Genomic DNA, 12,998 nt, shown 5'->3' on the forward strand with positions numbered 1-12,998 from the left:
ATATCTGTTGTTTTTTTCAGTACCATATTCTTTGTTTATTAAGTAACACTGTCATTTTTAAAGTTGATGAAATTCTTTTAATCCATTTATGGGGCCTTTTTAGGGGTCCTTTTACCAAGGTGCGCTGAAATGGCTTGTGGTAGTGTAGGCGCGGGTTTCGGGCGTGTACCAATCCATTTTTCAGCGTGTCCATAAAAAAGGCCTTTTTAAAATTTTTGCTGAAAATGGGCATGAGGCAAAATCAAAATTGCCGCGTGTCCATTTTATCTTACCACCAGCCATTGACCTAGCGGTAAAGTCTCATGCGGTAACCGGTGAAAATGATCTATGTATGCCAAATGCCACTTGGCACACGTCAGAAAATAAAAATTATTTTTCAGACATGTGTCCAAATGAAACTACAAGAGCCACACGACTACCGTGTGGTAACTCCATTTTGGCACACTATGGGCGCACGAAGACGCTTACGCAGCTTAGTAAAAGGGCCCCTTAGTAAAGGGTGTTAAGCACATTGGATTAAATTCTGTATGTGGCATGAAAAATCGGTGCCGAAAATATGAGTGCTAAGTGCTATTCTATAAACAGCACTCCAAACTGAGTGCCACTTATTGAATAGTATTTGGAGCTGTTTATAGAATAGCACTTAGCACTCATATTTTCGGCACCGATTTTTCATGCCACATACAGAATTTAATCCAATGTGCTTAACACCCTTTACTAAGGGGCCCTTTTACTAAGCTGCGTAAGCGTCTTCGTGCGCCCATAGTGCGCCAAAATGGAGTTACCACACGACTACCGTGTGGCTCTTGTAGTTTCCAGGCTCAATTTGGTGTACATCCTCGCACCTAAATTAATCATGGATCTGGCTAATTCTGTAACACTGTGCACAAATTCCAGAAATGTCCCTGACTCACCCATGCCCCCTATTTGGATCCATGCGTAAACATTTGTGTATCTTTATAGTATAGGAACCAAAAGATGCATGTGTAAATTTCAATTAGAGTTGATAATTATTAGTATCCAATTATCTGTGCTAATTGGCCTGTTATACAATTAAATTACATGCACACCCAGAGCCCCTTTTACAAAGGTGCAGTAGCATTTTTTAGGCTCATAGGAATATTATCGGCGTTTACATAGTTAGTGTGTGCTAATTTTTAGCATGCACTAAAAACGCTAGAACACCTTTGTAAAGACCCTCCCAATTTTTAGTGCCATAGATACAATTAGGGGGTTAACATGTAGTTAATACCTGGAAACAGGCTACTGCTTGACTGTGTTGAGGGTTTTTGCGGTGGTTTGCCTGATTCTACATGTTAACTGTGCATTACAAAATAGTCATGGAGTGTGGCACAGGTGGAGAATGGGAATGGAAGAATTAGTGCACTGTAAGTGAAACACAAAAGCTGGCTATCTGGCTACCACACAGTTAATGCAGGACCACTTACTGCCTCCTAAATAGGAAGTGCTAAGTGTTAATCTGAATGTTTACGCATAGCCTGCAATAAAAAATACCAGGAACCTCTTTTCTTGATGCAGTGGTGGTTTTGGGCTTGCCACTTTAAAATCCTGTGTTATAGCACATTAAGTTGAAAACTTAATGCGCATTAGTAAAAGGGCCCCTTAATTTTTATAACTATTACATCTTATTATATTAGTGCAATTTGATGCATGCTTATTTTAACATATGATAATTTTTAGGTACTCCATTTGCTTTGTATTTTTATATGCTGAGAGAATATGCTGAGCTATCTTTTGTAGCAATTATATGTTTACTTGAATAGTTTAAACGAGATGGTCTAATTTTTCTAGATCACAGTAATGTATTGATGTGCTCACTATTATATAGGAATCTTTATCATGTTTTTATAATTTAGTTTTTTATATCTTGAGAGAAAATGTGCATTATATTTTTTATGGAAGCATGTTTGATTATATGTGCTCATTTTTATATTGTTATTTTGAGTGCTTTCATGCTTGAATGCTTTGTTATTTAGATAACAGTACTATTACACATCACTTTTTTGTTTCTACACAGTTGAACAATAGTTTATTGACTTTCTGATTTGACGTTATTGTGCTGATACTCAGCATTTACCATGGAAATGACCATATAATTGCTAAAGTTGCCTTTTTTAACATATTATTCTTTTACATATTGTATTTATTTGTATATTATATATTTATGTAATTTGTTGTCCATATCAACATACTTAATTGTTAAATTATTCAATGTCATATTATTGTATTTTACTATTTTCATATAAATTTCTTTTGTTAACATTTTATTTCATTTTGCGCATTTTATATGTTTAGACCTCTCACGTGACCAGAGACATACACAGTCCGTGTCAAGTCATTCTATTAAAAGTGGTGGTGTTATCTGCAAGTGGATCCCTGTGGTCTTTTTCTACTGCCTGTGCCCAGCTCCTTGTTTTCCTTGTGATTCTTCTTTTCTTGGTGCTCATCCCTTTCTATGTTCTGTAACAGGGGGTCTTTTACAAAGCTGCAGTAGCGTTTTTAGCTTGCGGTAGAAATCAGCTGGCGGTAAACGTTGAGACGCCCATTATAATCCTATGGGCATCTCAGCGTTTAGCACCACCTGATTTCTACTGCAAGCTAAAAATGCTACTGTCGCTTAGTAAAAGACCCCCTTAGATGGACCACAATGCACTGGGCAATACAAATGTTGCTTAGCACTGTATTAATAAATGGACATGATCAAAATAGTCTTCCTTTTACCTCCTGGCTCTAGAACTGTTTTGGTTTAGATCTACAGACATACAATTATTTTCTAAAGTTAGGAACACTAAGCCACGTCCTTCTGAAATCCTTAATGTGATCCAGCCCTGAACAATTCAACATGATGTCAAACAGGAAGATTTGAGAATTAATAAGCAGTTAGTATTCATTTGGTCAGCTATGCTATTTTATGCAATTTTGGATTAATTTTGCTGAAATGCTACTCGGACGTTTGTAGGATGGACTTTGATATCCACATTTATAAATAGCTTAGGCAGTAAGACTGGGCCAGTTTCAGGCACTTCAGTACAGTTCTAATCAGAATAAGGTTTTGCAATTGTGAGCACATGAGGCACATTCTAAATACTACAGGAAACTGCTCTTTGACAGGGATCATGCCACCTACCATGAAAGACTATAGTACTTTGGAAAGAAACAGTAAGACAGGGATCAGGCAAGGTATAATTACTTTAAAGCATTGATGACAATTTTGAGTGACAGGAATCAGGGTAACTGATACCTTAAGTTGTTTCACACATTTTAGGGCAGTGCTTCTCAACCTTCTTCTGGAGGCACACCTAGCCAGTCTGGCTTTCAGGATTACCACAATGAATATGCATAACATAAAATAGGTCTCCAATATACCTCGTGCATATTCACTGTGGCAATCCTGAAAGTTTCCAGGAGAAGGTTGAGAAACACTATTTCAGAGAACTGAAAAAAATACCCTCGCTGTGGCCTGTAGGAAGATATAGAGAGGTACCTACCTTCAGTTGTGACGGGGAGAGAAATCTCCATGCATGCAGCAGATTGTGCTTTCCGAAATGGAGGTTTTCCAGGTCCTCGACGATTTGTTTTTGTACCTTCGGCACTAGAAAGCCGTTTTCCAGAGCTGCAGGTCTGAGAAGTTGGGCTTGTACAATGCCCATTAATGTGATCTGTAAGGAGAATGATATGCGGTAAAGCCCAAGATATAAAACTAAAGCAGTCTTACGCCAACAAAATCTATATATTAATCATAATATCTATCTTACTGTATTTCAGAGAATGGAACCCTTTATCCAGATGGTGAGGGGAATTTTACTTGGGGGGGGGGCAGAATTAAGAAACTAAAACAGTCTTTTTTAAGTGGCGATGCTAGGTGGAAAAGGGGTAGAGAGGGGAGATGCCAAAGATAAATCTGATTTTTGGTGGCCTAATTTGGCTGCCAAACTTAGTCGGCAATGCATTGAATATTAGTGGATAGCCAGTTATATGGCGTGATATAACCATTTATCTGCTAAGCACGAACCAACAATATTCAGCGGGAGATAACCAGCGATCTCCTGCTGAATACTGCCGGATAGCCAGTTAAGTGCCATATAACTGGCCAAAAGCTGTTCCTGGCCAGTTAAATGGTTTTAAATATTGGGCAGAGAGAGCATAGCCAATCTCCTTTCTGAATCATGGGGAGTAGAGTGCCAAGGGAAACCATCCTGAACTTTTGTGTGATCAGATACTGTTCAAGTTTCTTAGGTCTAGGATGGGGTGAAATCCTTCCATCTTCTTGGTGACTAGAAAATACTTGGAGTAAACTCCTTTCCCTTTTTTCCCTGGCAAAATGGGCTCAACTGCATTGGCCTGTAAAAGGGAAGAGATTTCCTTTAAAGGCAATTCCTGATGCCAAGAGTTTAAATTCTGATGCTCTATGTAGACAATTTGGAGGTATTTTTTCCAACTGAAATATGGAATGTCCTCAGACTATTTTGAGAACCCACCGGACTGAGGTTACAAGGGGCCACCTTTACTGGAAAAATGCAGCCTTCTTCCTACCAGAAGGTTGTTCTCAACAGTTGCTGGAATTGCAGTTATGCTTTTCTGGAGCCAGTAAAAAGCTTGCCCCTTGTTTTGACTAGAAGTTGGCTGGGACTTCTGAGCCCTCTACTGTTGCAGACGGGATTGAGATGTGGAGGTTGAGCTATGAGCGGGCTTAAACAGTGGCATCTTGGTTCAGAATACTCTAGATGTGGTCTACATAGATTTCAGCAAAGCCTTTGATATGGTGCCTTACAGAAGGCTCATGAATAAGCTGAGTAGGTGAAATTAGGACCTGAAGTAGAGAACTTGATTGGAAATTGGTTTACTGACAGATGACAAAGAGGGTTGATACGTGGAACCTGCTTGGTGGAAAAGTAGTAAAGTGCCTCAGGGATTGGTGTTGGGGCTGATTCTATTTAATATATTTGTGAGCGACATTGGTGAAGGTTTAGAAGAAAAGGTTTACCTTTTTGCAGATGACATGAAGATTACAGAGTGGACACCCTGGAGGGAGCAGAAAGTATAAAGAGAGATCTACAAAAATCAGAAGAATGATCTAATGATTGGTACTTAAAATTTAATGAAGAAGTACATAGTGATGCACTTGGGTTGCAGAAATCCAAAGGAGATATATGACATTAGAGGTGAGAGACTGATAAGCATGGCTCAAGAGAGAGAACTTGAGGTGTAACTGTCTGAGGATTCCAAGGCGGAAAAACAGTACCAAGGCAGTGGCTGTAGCCAGAAGAACGCTAAGCTGCATAAAGAGAGGTATAACCAACAGAAAAAAGTGTTGATGCTCCTGTACAAATCGTTGATGAGGCACCACTTGGAGTATTGTGTCCAGATTTGGAGGCCGTATCTTAAATTTAATAAAGAAGTACCTAGTGATGCACTTGGGTTGCAGAAATCCAAAGGAGATATATGAGCTTAGAGGCAAAAAACTGATAAGCATGGCTCAGGAGAGAGAACTTGATCTAATGCTTGGTACTTAAAATTTAATGAAGTACACAGTGATACACTTGGGTTGCAGAAATCCAAAGGAGATATATGACAAAGGCGAGAGACTTTTAAGCGTGGCTCAAGAGAGAGAACTTGAGGTGACAGTGTCTGAGGATCCCAAGGTGGCTATAGAAATGCTAAATAGTAGTAGTAGTAGTAGTGGCAAAACAGTAACAAGGCAGTGACTGTAGCCAGAAGAATGCTAAGTTGCATAAAGAGAAGTATAACCAACAGAAGAAAGAAGTGTTGATGCCCCTATACAAATATAGTTGATGAGGCACCACTTGTGTCCAGTTTTGGAGGCTGTATCTTGCTAATGATATAAAAAGACGAAGTGGTTCAGAGAAAAGCGACAAAATGATATGGGCGTGCATGAGTGCTACGGTACTATTCCCCTGATAGCGCTATTTAACTGGCCAGAAATGGTTCCTGCCCAGCATGATCCAAGATGGCTGCTTGAGTAGACGTGTGGGAAAGAGCTCCTGAAACCCACTGAAAGCTTCTTCAACTGAGTGCTCGCAGACCCGCTATGGGAAAGAGGAAGGGTAAACCTGGAGTGCCTACCTCCACAGGCAGGGTTGAACCCCCTTCTCTTGAGGCAGCTGACGTTGGAGGAATCGGGACTCCAACCGCCGGGAACCGGAATGCTTGCTTCAGGTGGTCCGGGTGAACGATCAGACCTAAGTACTGAGGGAGTATCTCTAAGCCCTCCCTTATTGACGGTACCTCCAAGACCAGGACGAGAGGCGATGGCTGCGAGTGAACAGTGCGCTGAATCCGGAAGTCGGTCCCCAGCGGCTGGGTGTGGAGACCCTGCGGCCGCGTCGACGCCAGTGCATTTACCAGCTTCGACAATAGTTTTGTCTGGAAGAAACCCTGGCGAATCGCCCTTGAATCTTGGAGTTATGAAACCAGCTACCGTCACGATGCAGCAATCCAAAGATTGAATATCAGCTTGAAGCAAATTTCAGGTACTTTGTCTGGTGCAGTGGTGGATATAAATAGTTTACAATCTGATTTGCAATTGAAAAATGCAGAACAAACTATAAAAATGGAGAACTTTGATAAAGAAGTAAAAACAATTAATTCCTCAATAAATGTTCTAATGAGAGATAGTAGTCTCCAACAACGTAAAACGGAATATTTAGAAAATCAAATGAGGGCTAACAATTTACGTTTCCTTAATTTTCCTAAAAGCCCGTTGGTTCCAGCAACTGACATGCTCAAGAAATACCTCAATGAAGTATTAGGTATACCCCCTGAGATGTACCCTCCGATTACCAAAGCAATGTATATTTCTGGAGCACAAGGGAAATCATTGCCTGTTAACCCCCAAGATGATCTGAATATAACAGAACTTTTAGAATCCTCATTAGAGACTATAACAGAAAGAACTACGTTATTGGTTACTTTTGCTCTGCAATTAGACCGCAACAATATCTTTAAACTCTTTTTCCGCCACATTAATTCACCATTCTTCGGCTCAAAAATTCAAGTATTCCCAGATTTGCTCGAGAAACTCAAAGGAAGAGAAAACAATTTTTGTTATTAAGAGAGAGAGTTTTTGACTTCCGGTGGAGCTGCTGGTCAAGATGGCCGCTGCACAGTGAGCTCCAGCTAGCAAGGATTTGGGATCCCACCAAAAAGCGTAAATATCGCCCCCAGAAATAGCGGATCAGCTGTCCCTCTCCCCAGAAGATAGCACAGCGCGAATGAGAACCGCAAGCCCTGATTCGGGAAGTAGGCGCGGAGTATTTCAGCGGCCTTGAAGGCACCCGCCCTTGTGAAGAGTCGCGCCGATAAAATCACGCCGGGGGCTCGCAGGCTGGAAAATTGCCTTGGAAGGCAAAAGAGCGGGCAGGAGGGCTCGGAGGACTCAACGGAGAGGTGGAGGGAGAGAGAGGAAGTGGGACACAAGGAGCAGGAGGCAACGCCGAGCACAGCCCTTGAATAGCGGCCACGAGGCAACGGCAGGCGGGAATGCAAATTTACAGAATGAACTGAAGGCAGACCTGCAATCCAGCACAGTTGCAGTAAAAATGGATCAGTCTGGGCCTGGGCAAATGATTAAGGAAAGCATCTAAATACTCAAGCAGCACTCAGTACAATTTTAAAGACACAAATCACGCGACCCCCCGAAGCAGAATGCAAAGCAGAGGGACAGACGCCAACTAACCTTGCAGGCAGATCAAGTTAAGTCTGTCCCCAAAAACATTTTGCATGGCGACCAGAAGCACAAAAAAAGAGCTGGAGAAGGACAAAACCAAGAGCGGAGGACCAAAAATGGCGGAGAAAAACTCACCTCCATCGCCACCGGTGAGCTCTGTCTGGGCATCAGAAATAGTAGCAGAGGTAAAAATGGCAGTGGAGGAAACCATGAACTACAAGTTATAGCAAATAATTGACAAGCTTGATGGCATGGACCAAAGATTTACCACATTTACTAACGAACTCCAGGAGGTCCAGCAGCGAATAGGAGATGTAGAAGACGTCTCTCAGGAGGCCTCAAAGTCCATTGAGCATCTCCAAAAAACAGTATCAACATTAGAAGAGAAAGTGGATGATTTGGAGAACCGCTCGCGCAGAAACAACCTCAGACTGGTAGGAATACCTGAATCAATATCAGATGCGGAACTGAGATGTTTTCTGGAACCCAGGCTCACTAAGATATTACCAACTCAGAGCACGACGGGGTTGCTGAAGATAGAACGGGCACACCGTCTGGGCCCGAGGAAGGAAACAAACGCCCGCCCGCGTGTGGTAATACTGAGACTACTTAATTATCAACTTAAGATGGATGTCCTAGCAGCCCTTCGGAAAGGAGAAACGCTGGAGGTAGAAGGATAAAAGATACTATGTTTTCAAGACTATTCCACTAAAGTCTCCCTCCAGCGTAAACAATTCTCGCCCATTTGTGGGCAATTACATAAAATGCAGATAAAATTCAGCTTATTGTATCCGGCTAAACTCAGAATTCAGCATAATGGGACAGTGAGAATTTGCGACACGGTAGAAGCCGCTCAAGAACTGGTGGATCACCTAGAGAGGGACAGGTCGTGAGCACCAAGAGCCACATGAGTAATGAATCCGAAGATCACCAGTGAGAGTGATGCCGCTGAAAGAAGGGGAGCAGCAGAGGACAGAAGATTTGTAACTATAAACTGCTGCGTTTAAAAAGTGTTGGACTTGATTTTGTTGTTTAATGCTGTTTAATGGGGGCTGTGAACTTGAAGGGGGTGGAAGAAGTATGCAACAAATGTAATAAGTAAGTGTGGGGTCCCTGATCGGATGCACGGAAGTAGACAGCACATTAGGTGCTGTTAAGATATGGGGAGGATGGGCAGATGGGGGAGAGGGAGGGAGGGGGGGGATGTGGGACATAGGGGAGTACAGGAACTTCATGGTTACAATGGGGAAGGGTAACATAAGGAACACATTAAGAGCTTCACGTGGAGGGCACTTTTTTTGCGAGGTTTCGTATCACCAGGGGTGGTGGGGGTATAGGCTGGGATGCCCCCCCTGCCCAAATAGCGATAATAGCAAGGCAACTTTAAGTGACATTTGAGGATATGTAATGGCCCTTACAGTGGTGACGTGGAACGTGGGGGGTATCTCCTCGCCGATTAAACAGCAGAAGGTTCTCCACACACTCCATAAGCAACAAGTATCAATAGCACTGCTTCAGGAAACGCACTTAACAGCCAAAGAACATGAGAAATTATGTCGGTGGTGGGTAGGCTCATACTATGATTCACCAGCGCAGGGGAAAAAGCGGGGGTTATAATATTAATCAAGAAAGGGGTCCAAATCACTACGCATAAGATCATAGCGGATAAGGAAGAAAGATATGTGTTGGCACACCTGACAATAGAGCGTCAACCAGTGGTTTTGTGCAACGTATACGCCCCAAAAGCGAATGCTACATACCTGTAGAAGGTATTCTCCGAGGACAGCAGGCTGATTGTTCTCACTGATGGGTGACGTCCATGGCAGCCCCTCCAATCGGAACGTCACTAGCAAAGGCCTTTGCTAGCGCTCGCGCGCCCATGCGCGGCTGTCTTCCCGCCCGAACCGGCTCGTGTTCGTCAGTCCCATATGTAGCAAGACAAAGACAAGGGAAGACACAACTCCAAAGGGGAGGCGGGTGGGTTTGTGAGAACAATCAGCCTGCTGTCCTCGGAGAATACCTTCTACAGGTATGTAGCATTCGCTTTCTCCGAGGACAAACAGGCTGCTTGTTCTCACTGATGGGGTATCCCTAGCCCCCAGGCTCACTCAAAACAACAAACATGGTCAATTGGGCCTCGCAACGGCGAGGACATAACTGAGATTGACCTAACAACTTATCCAACTAACTGAGAGTGTAGCCTGGATCAGAATAAAAATTGGGCCTAGGGGGGTGGAGTTGGATTCTAAACCCCGAACAGATTCTGAAGCACTGACTGCCCGAACCGACTGTTGCGTCGGGTATCCTGCTGCAGGCAGTAATGCGATGTGAATGTGTGGACAGATGACCACGTCGCAGCTTTGCAAATCTCTTCAATAGTGGCTGACTTCAAGTGGGCCACTGAGGCTGCTATGACTCTAACATTATGAGCCGTGACATGACCCTCAAGAGCCAGCCCAGCCTGGGCGTACGTGAAGGAAATGCAATCTGCTAGCCAATTAGAAATGGTGCGTTTCCCCACAGCCACTCCCCTCCTGTTGGGATCAAAAGAAACAAACAATTGGGCGGACTGTCTGTTGGGCTGTGTCCGCTCCAGATAGAAGGCCAATGCTCTTTTGCAGTCCAATGTGTGCAGCTGACGTTCAGCAGGGCAGGAATGAGGACGGGGAAAGAATGTTGGCAAGACAATTGACTGGTTCAGATGTAATTCCGACACTACCTTCGGCAAGAACTTAGGGTGAGTGCGGAGGACTACTCTGTTATGATGAAATTTGGTGTAAGGGGCCTGGGCTACCAGGGCCTGAAGCTCACTGACTCTACGAGCTGAAGTAACTGCCACCAAGAAAATGACCTTCCAGGTCAAGTACTTCAGATGGCAGGAGTTCAGTGGCTCAAAAGGAGGTTTCATCAGCTGGGTGAGAACGACATTGAGATCACATGACACTGTAGGAGGTTTGACGAGAGCCTTTGACAAAAGCAAACCTCTCATGAAGCGAACAACTAAAGGCTGTCCTGAGATTGGCTTACCTTCCACACGGTAATGGTATGCACTGATTGCGCTAAGGTGAACCCTTACAGAGTTGGTCTTGAGACCAGACTCAGACAAGTGCAGAAGGTATTCAAGCAGGGTCTGTGTAGGACAGGAGCGAGGATCTAAGGCCTTGCTGTCACACCAGACAGCAAACCTCCTCCATAAAAAGAAGTAACTCCTCTTAGTGGAATCTTTTCTGGAAGCAAGCAAGACACGGGAGACACCCTCCGACAGACCCAAAGAGGCAAAGTCTACACTCTCAACATCCAGGCCGTGAGAGCCAGAGACTGGAGGGTGGGATGCAGAAGCGCCCCTTCGTTCTGGGTGATGAGGGTCGGAAAACACTCCAATCTCCACGGTTCTTCGGAGGACAACTCCAGAAGGAGAGGAAACCAGATCTGACGCGGCCAAAAAGGAGCAATCAGAATCATGGTGCCTCGGTCTTGCTTGAGTTTCAACAAAGTCTTCCCCACCAGAGGTATGGGAGGATAAGCATACAGCAGGCCTTCCCCCCAATCCAGGAGGAAGGCATCCGATGCCAGTCTGCCGTGGGCCTGAAGTCTGGAACAGAACTGAGGGACCTTGTGGTTGGCTCGAGATGCAAAGAGATCTACCAAGGGGGTGCCCCACACCTGGAAGATCTGGCGCACTACTCTGGAGTTGAGCGACCACTCGTGAGGTTGCATAATCCTGCTCAACCTGTCGGCCAGATTGTTGTTTACGCCTGCCAGATATGTGGCTTGGAGCAACATGCCGTGACGGCGAGCCCACAGCCACATGCTGATGGCCTCCTGACACAGGGGGCGAGATCCGGTGCCCCCCTGCTTGTTGATGTAATACATGGCAACCTGGTTGTCTGTCTGAATTTGGATAATTTGATGGGACAGCCGATCTCTGAAAGCCTTCAGAGCGTTCCAGACCGCTCGTAATTCCAGGAGATTGATCTGCAGATCGCGTTCCTGGAGGGACCAGCTTCCCTGGGTGTGAAGCCCATCGACATGAGCTCCCCACCCCAGGAGAGACGCATCCGTAGTCAGCACTTTTTGTGGCTGAGGAATTTGGAAAGGATGTTCCAGAGTCAAATTGGACCAAATCGTCCACCAATACACGGATTTGAGAAAACTCGTTGACAGGTGGATCACGTCTTCTAGATCCCCAGCAGCTTGAAACCACTGGGAAGCTAGGGTCCATTGAGCAGATCGCATGTGAAGACGAGCCATGGGAGTCACATGAACTGTGGAGGCCATGTGGCCAAGCAATCTCAACATCTGCTGAGCTGTGATCTGCTGAGACGCTCGTACCTGGGAGACGAGGGACAACAGATTGTTGGCCCTTGTCTCCGGAAGATAGGCACGAGCCGTCCGAGAATCCAGCAGAGCTCCTATGAATTCGAGTCTCTGTACTGGGAGAAGATGGGACTTTGGCTAATTTATCACAAACCCCAGTAGCTCCAGGAGTCGAATAGTCATCTGCATGGACTGTAGAGCTCCTGCCTCAGATGTGTTCTTCACCAGCCAATCGTCGAGATAAGGGAACACATGCACTCCCAGCCTACGAAGCGCTGCTGCTACTACAGCCAGGCACTTCGTGAACACCCTGGGCGCAGAGGCGAGCCCAAAGGGTAGCACACAGTACTGGAAGTGACGTGTGCCCAGCTGAAATCGCAGATACTGCCTGTGAGCTGGCAATATCGGGATGTGTGTGTAGGCGTCCTTCAAGTCCAGAGAGCATAGCCAATCGTTTTCCTGAATCATGGGGAGAAGGGTGCCCAGGGAAAGCATCCTGAACTTTTCCTTGACCAGATATTTGTTCAGGGCCCTTAGGTCTAGGATGGGACGCATCCCCCCTGTTTTCTTTTCCACAAGGAAGTACCTGGAATAGAATCCCAGCCCTTCTTGCCCGGATGGCACGGGCTCGACCGCATTGGCGCTGAGAAGGGCGGAGAGTTCCTCTGCAAGTACCTGCTTGTGTTGGAAGCTGTAGGACTGAGCTCCCGGTGGGCAATTTGGAGGCTTTGAGGCCAAATTGAGGGTGTATCCTTGCCGGACTATTTGAAGAACCCACCGGTCGGAGGTTATAAGAGGCCACCTTTGGTGAAAAACTTTCAACCTCCCCCCCGACCGGCAAATCGCTCGGCACGGACACGTTGATGTCGGCTATGCTCAGCTGGAGCCAGTCAAAAGCTCATCCCCTACTTTTGCTGGGGAGCCGTGGGGCCTTGCTGAGGCGCACGCTGCTGACGAGAGCGAGCGCGCTGGG

General features: G+C 45.1%; 1 protein-coding gene across 2 annotated transcripts in view; it reads right to left on the minus strand.

Moving 5' to 3' along the window:
* Window positions 1-12,998, minus strand: part of STXBP5L (syntaxin binding protein 5 like) — a 663,841-nt gene that overhangs the window by 111,590 nt on the left and 539,253 nt on the right. For both annotated transcript variants that reach the window (XM_030203985.1, XM_030203984.1), the window contains one exon: window positions 3,510-3,680. In XM_030203985.1, the coding sequence (XP_030059845.1) occupies window positions 3,510-3,680 (171 nt within the window). The remainder of the gene's footprint in view (window positions 1-3,509; window positions 3,681-12,998) is intronic.

The sequence above is a fragment of the Microcaecilia unicolor genome, chromosome 5 (assembly GCF_901765095.1).
Source record: "Microcaecilia unicolor chromosome 5, aMicUni1.1, whole genome shotgun sequence".
Taxonomy (NCBI): domain Eukaryota; kingdom Metazoa; phylum Chordata; class Amphibia; order Gymnophiona; family Siphonopidae; genus Microcaecilia; species Microcaecilia unicolor.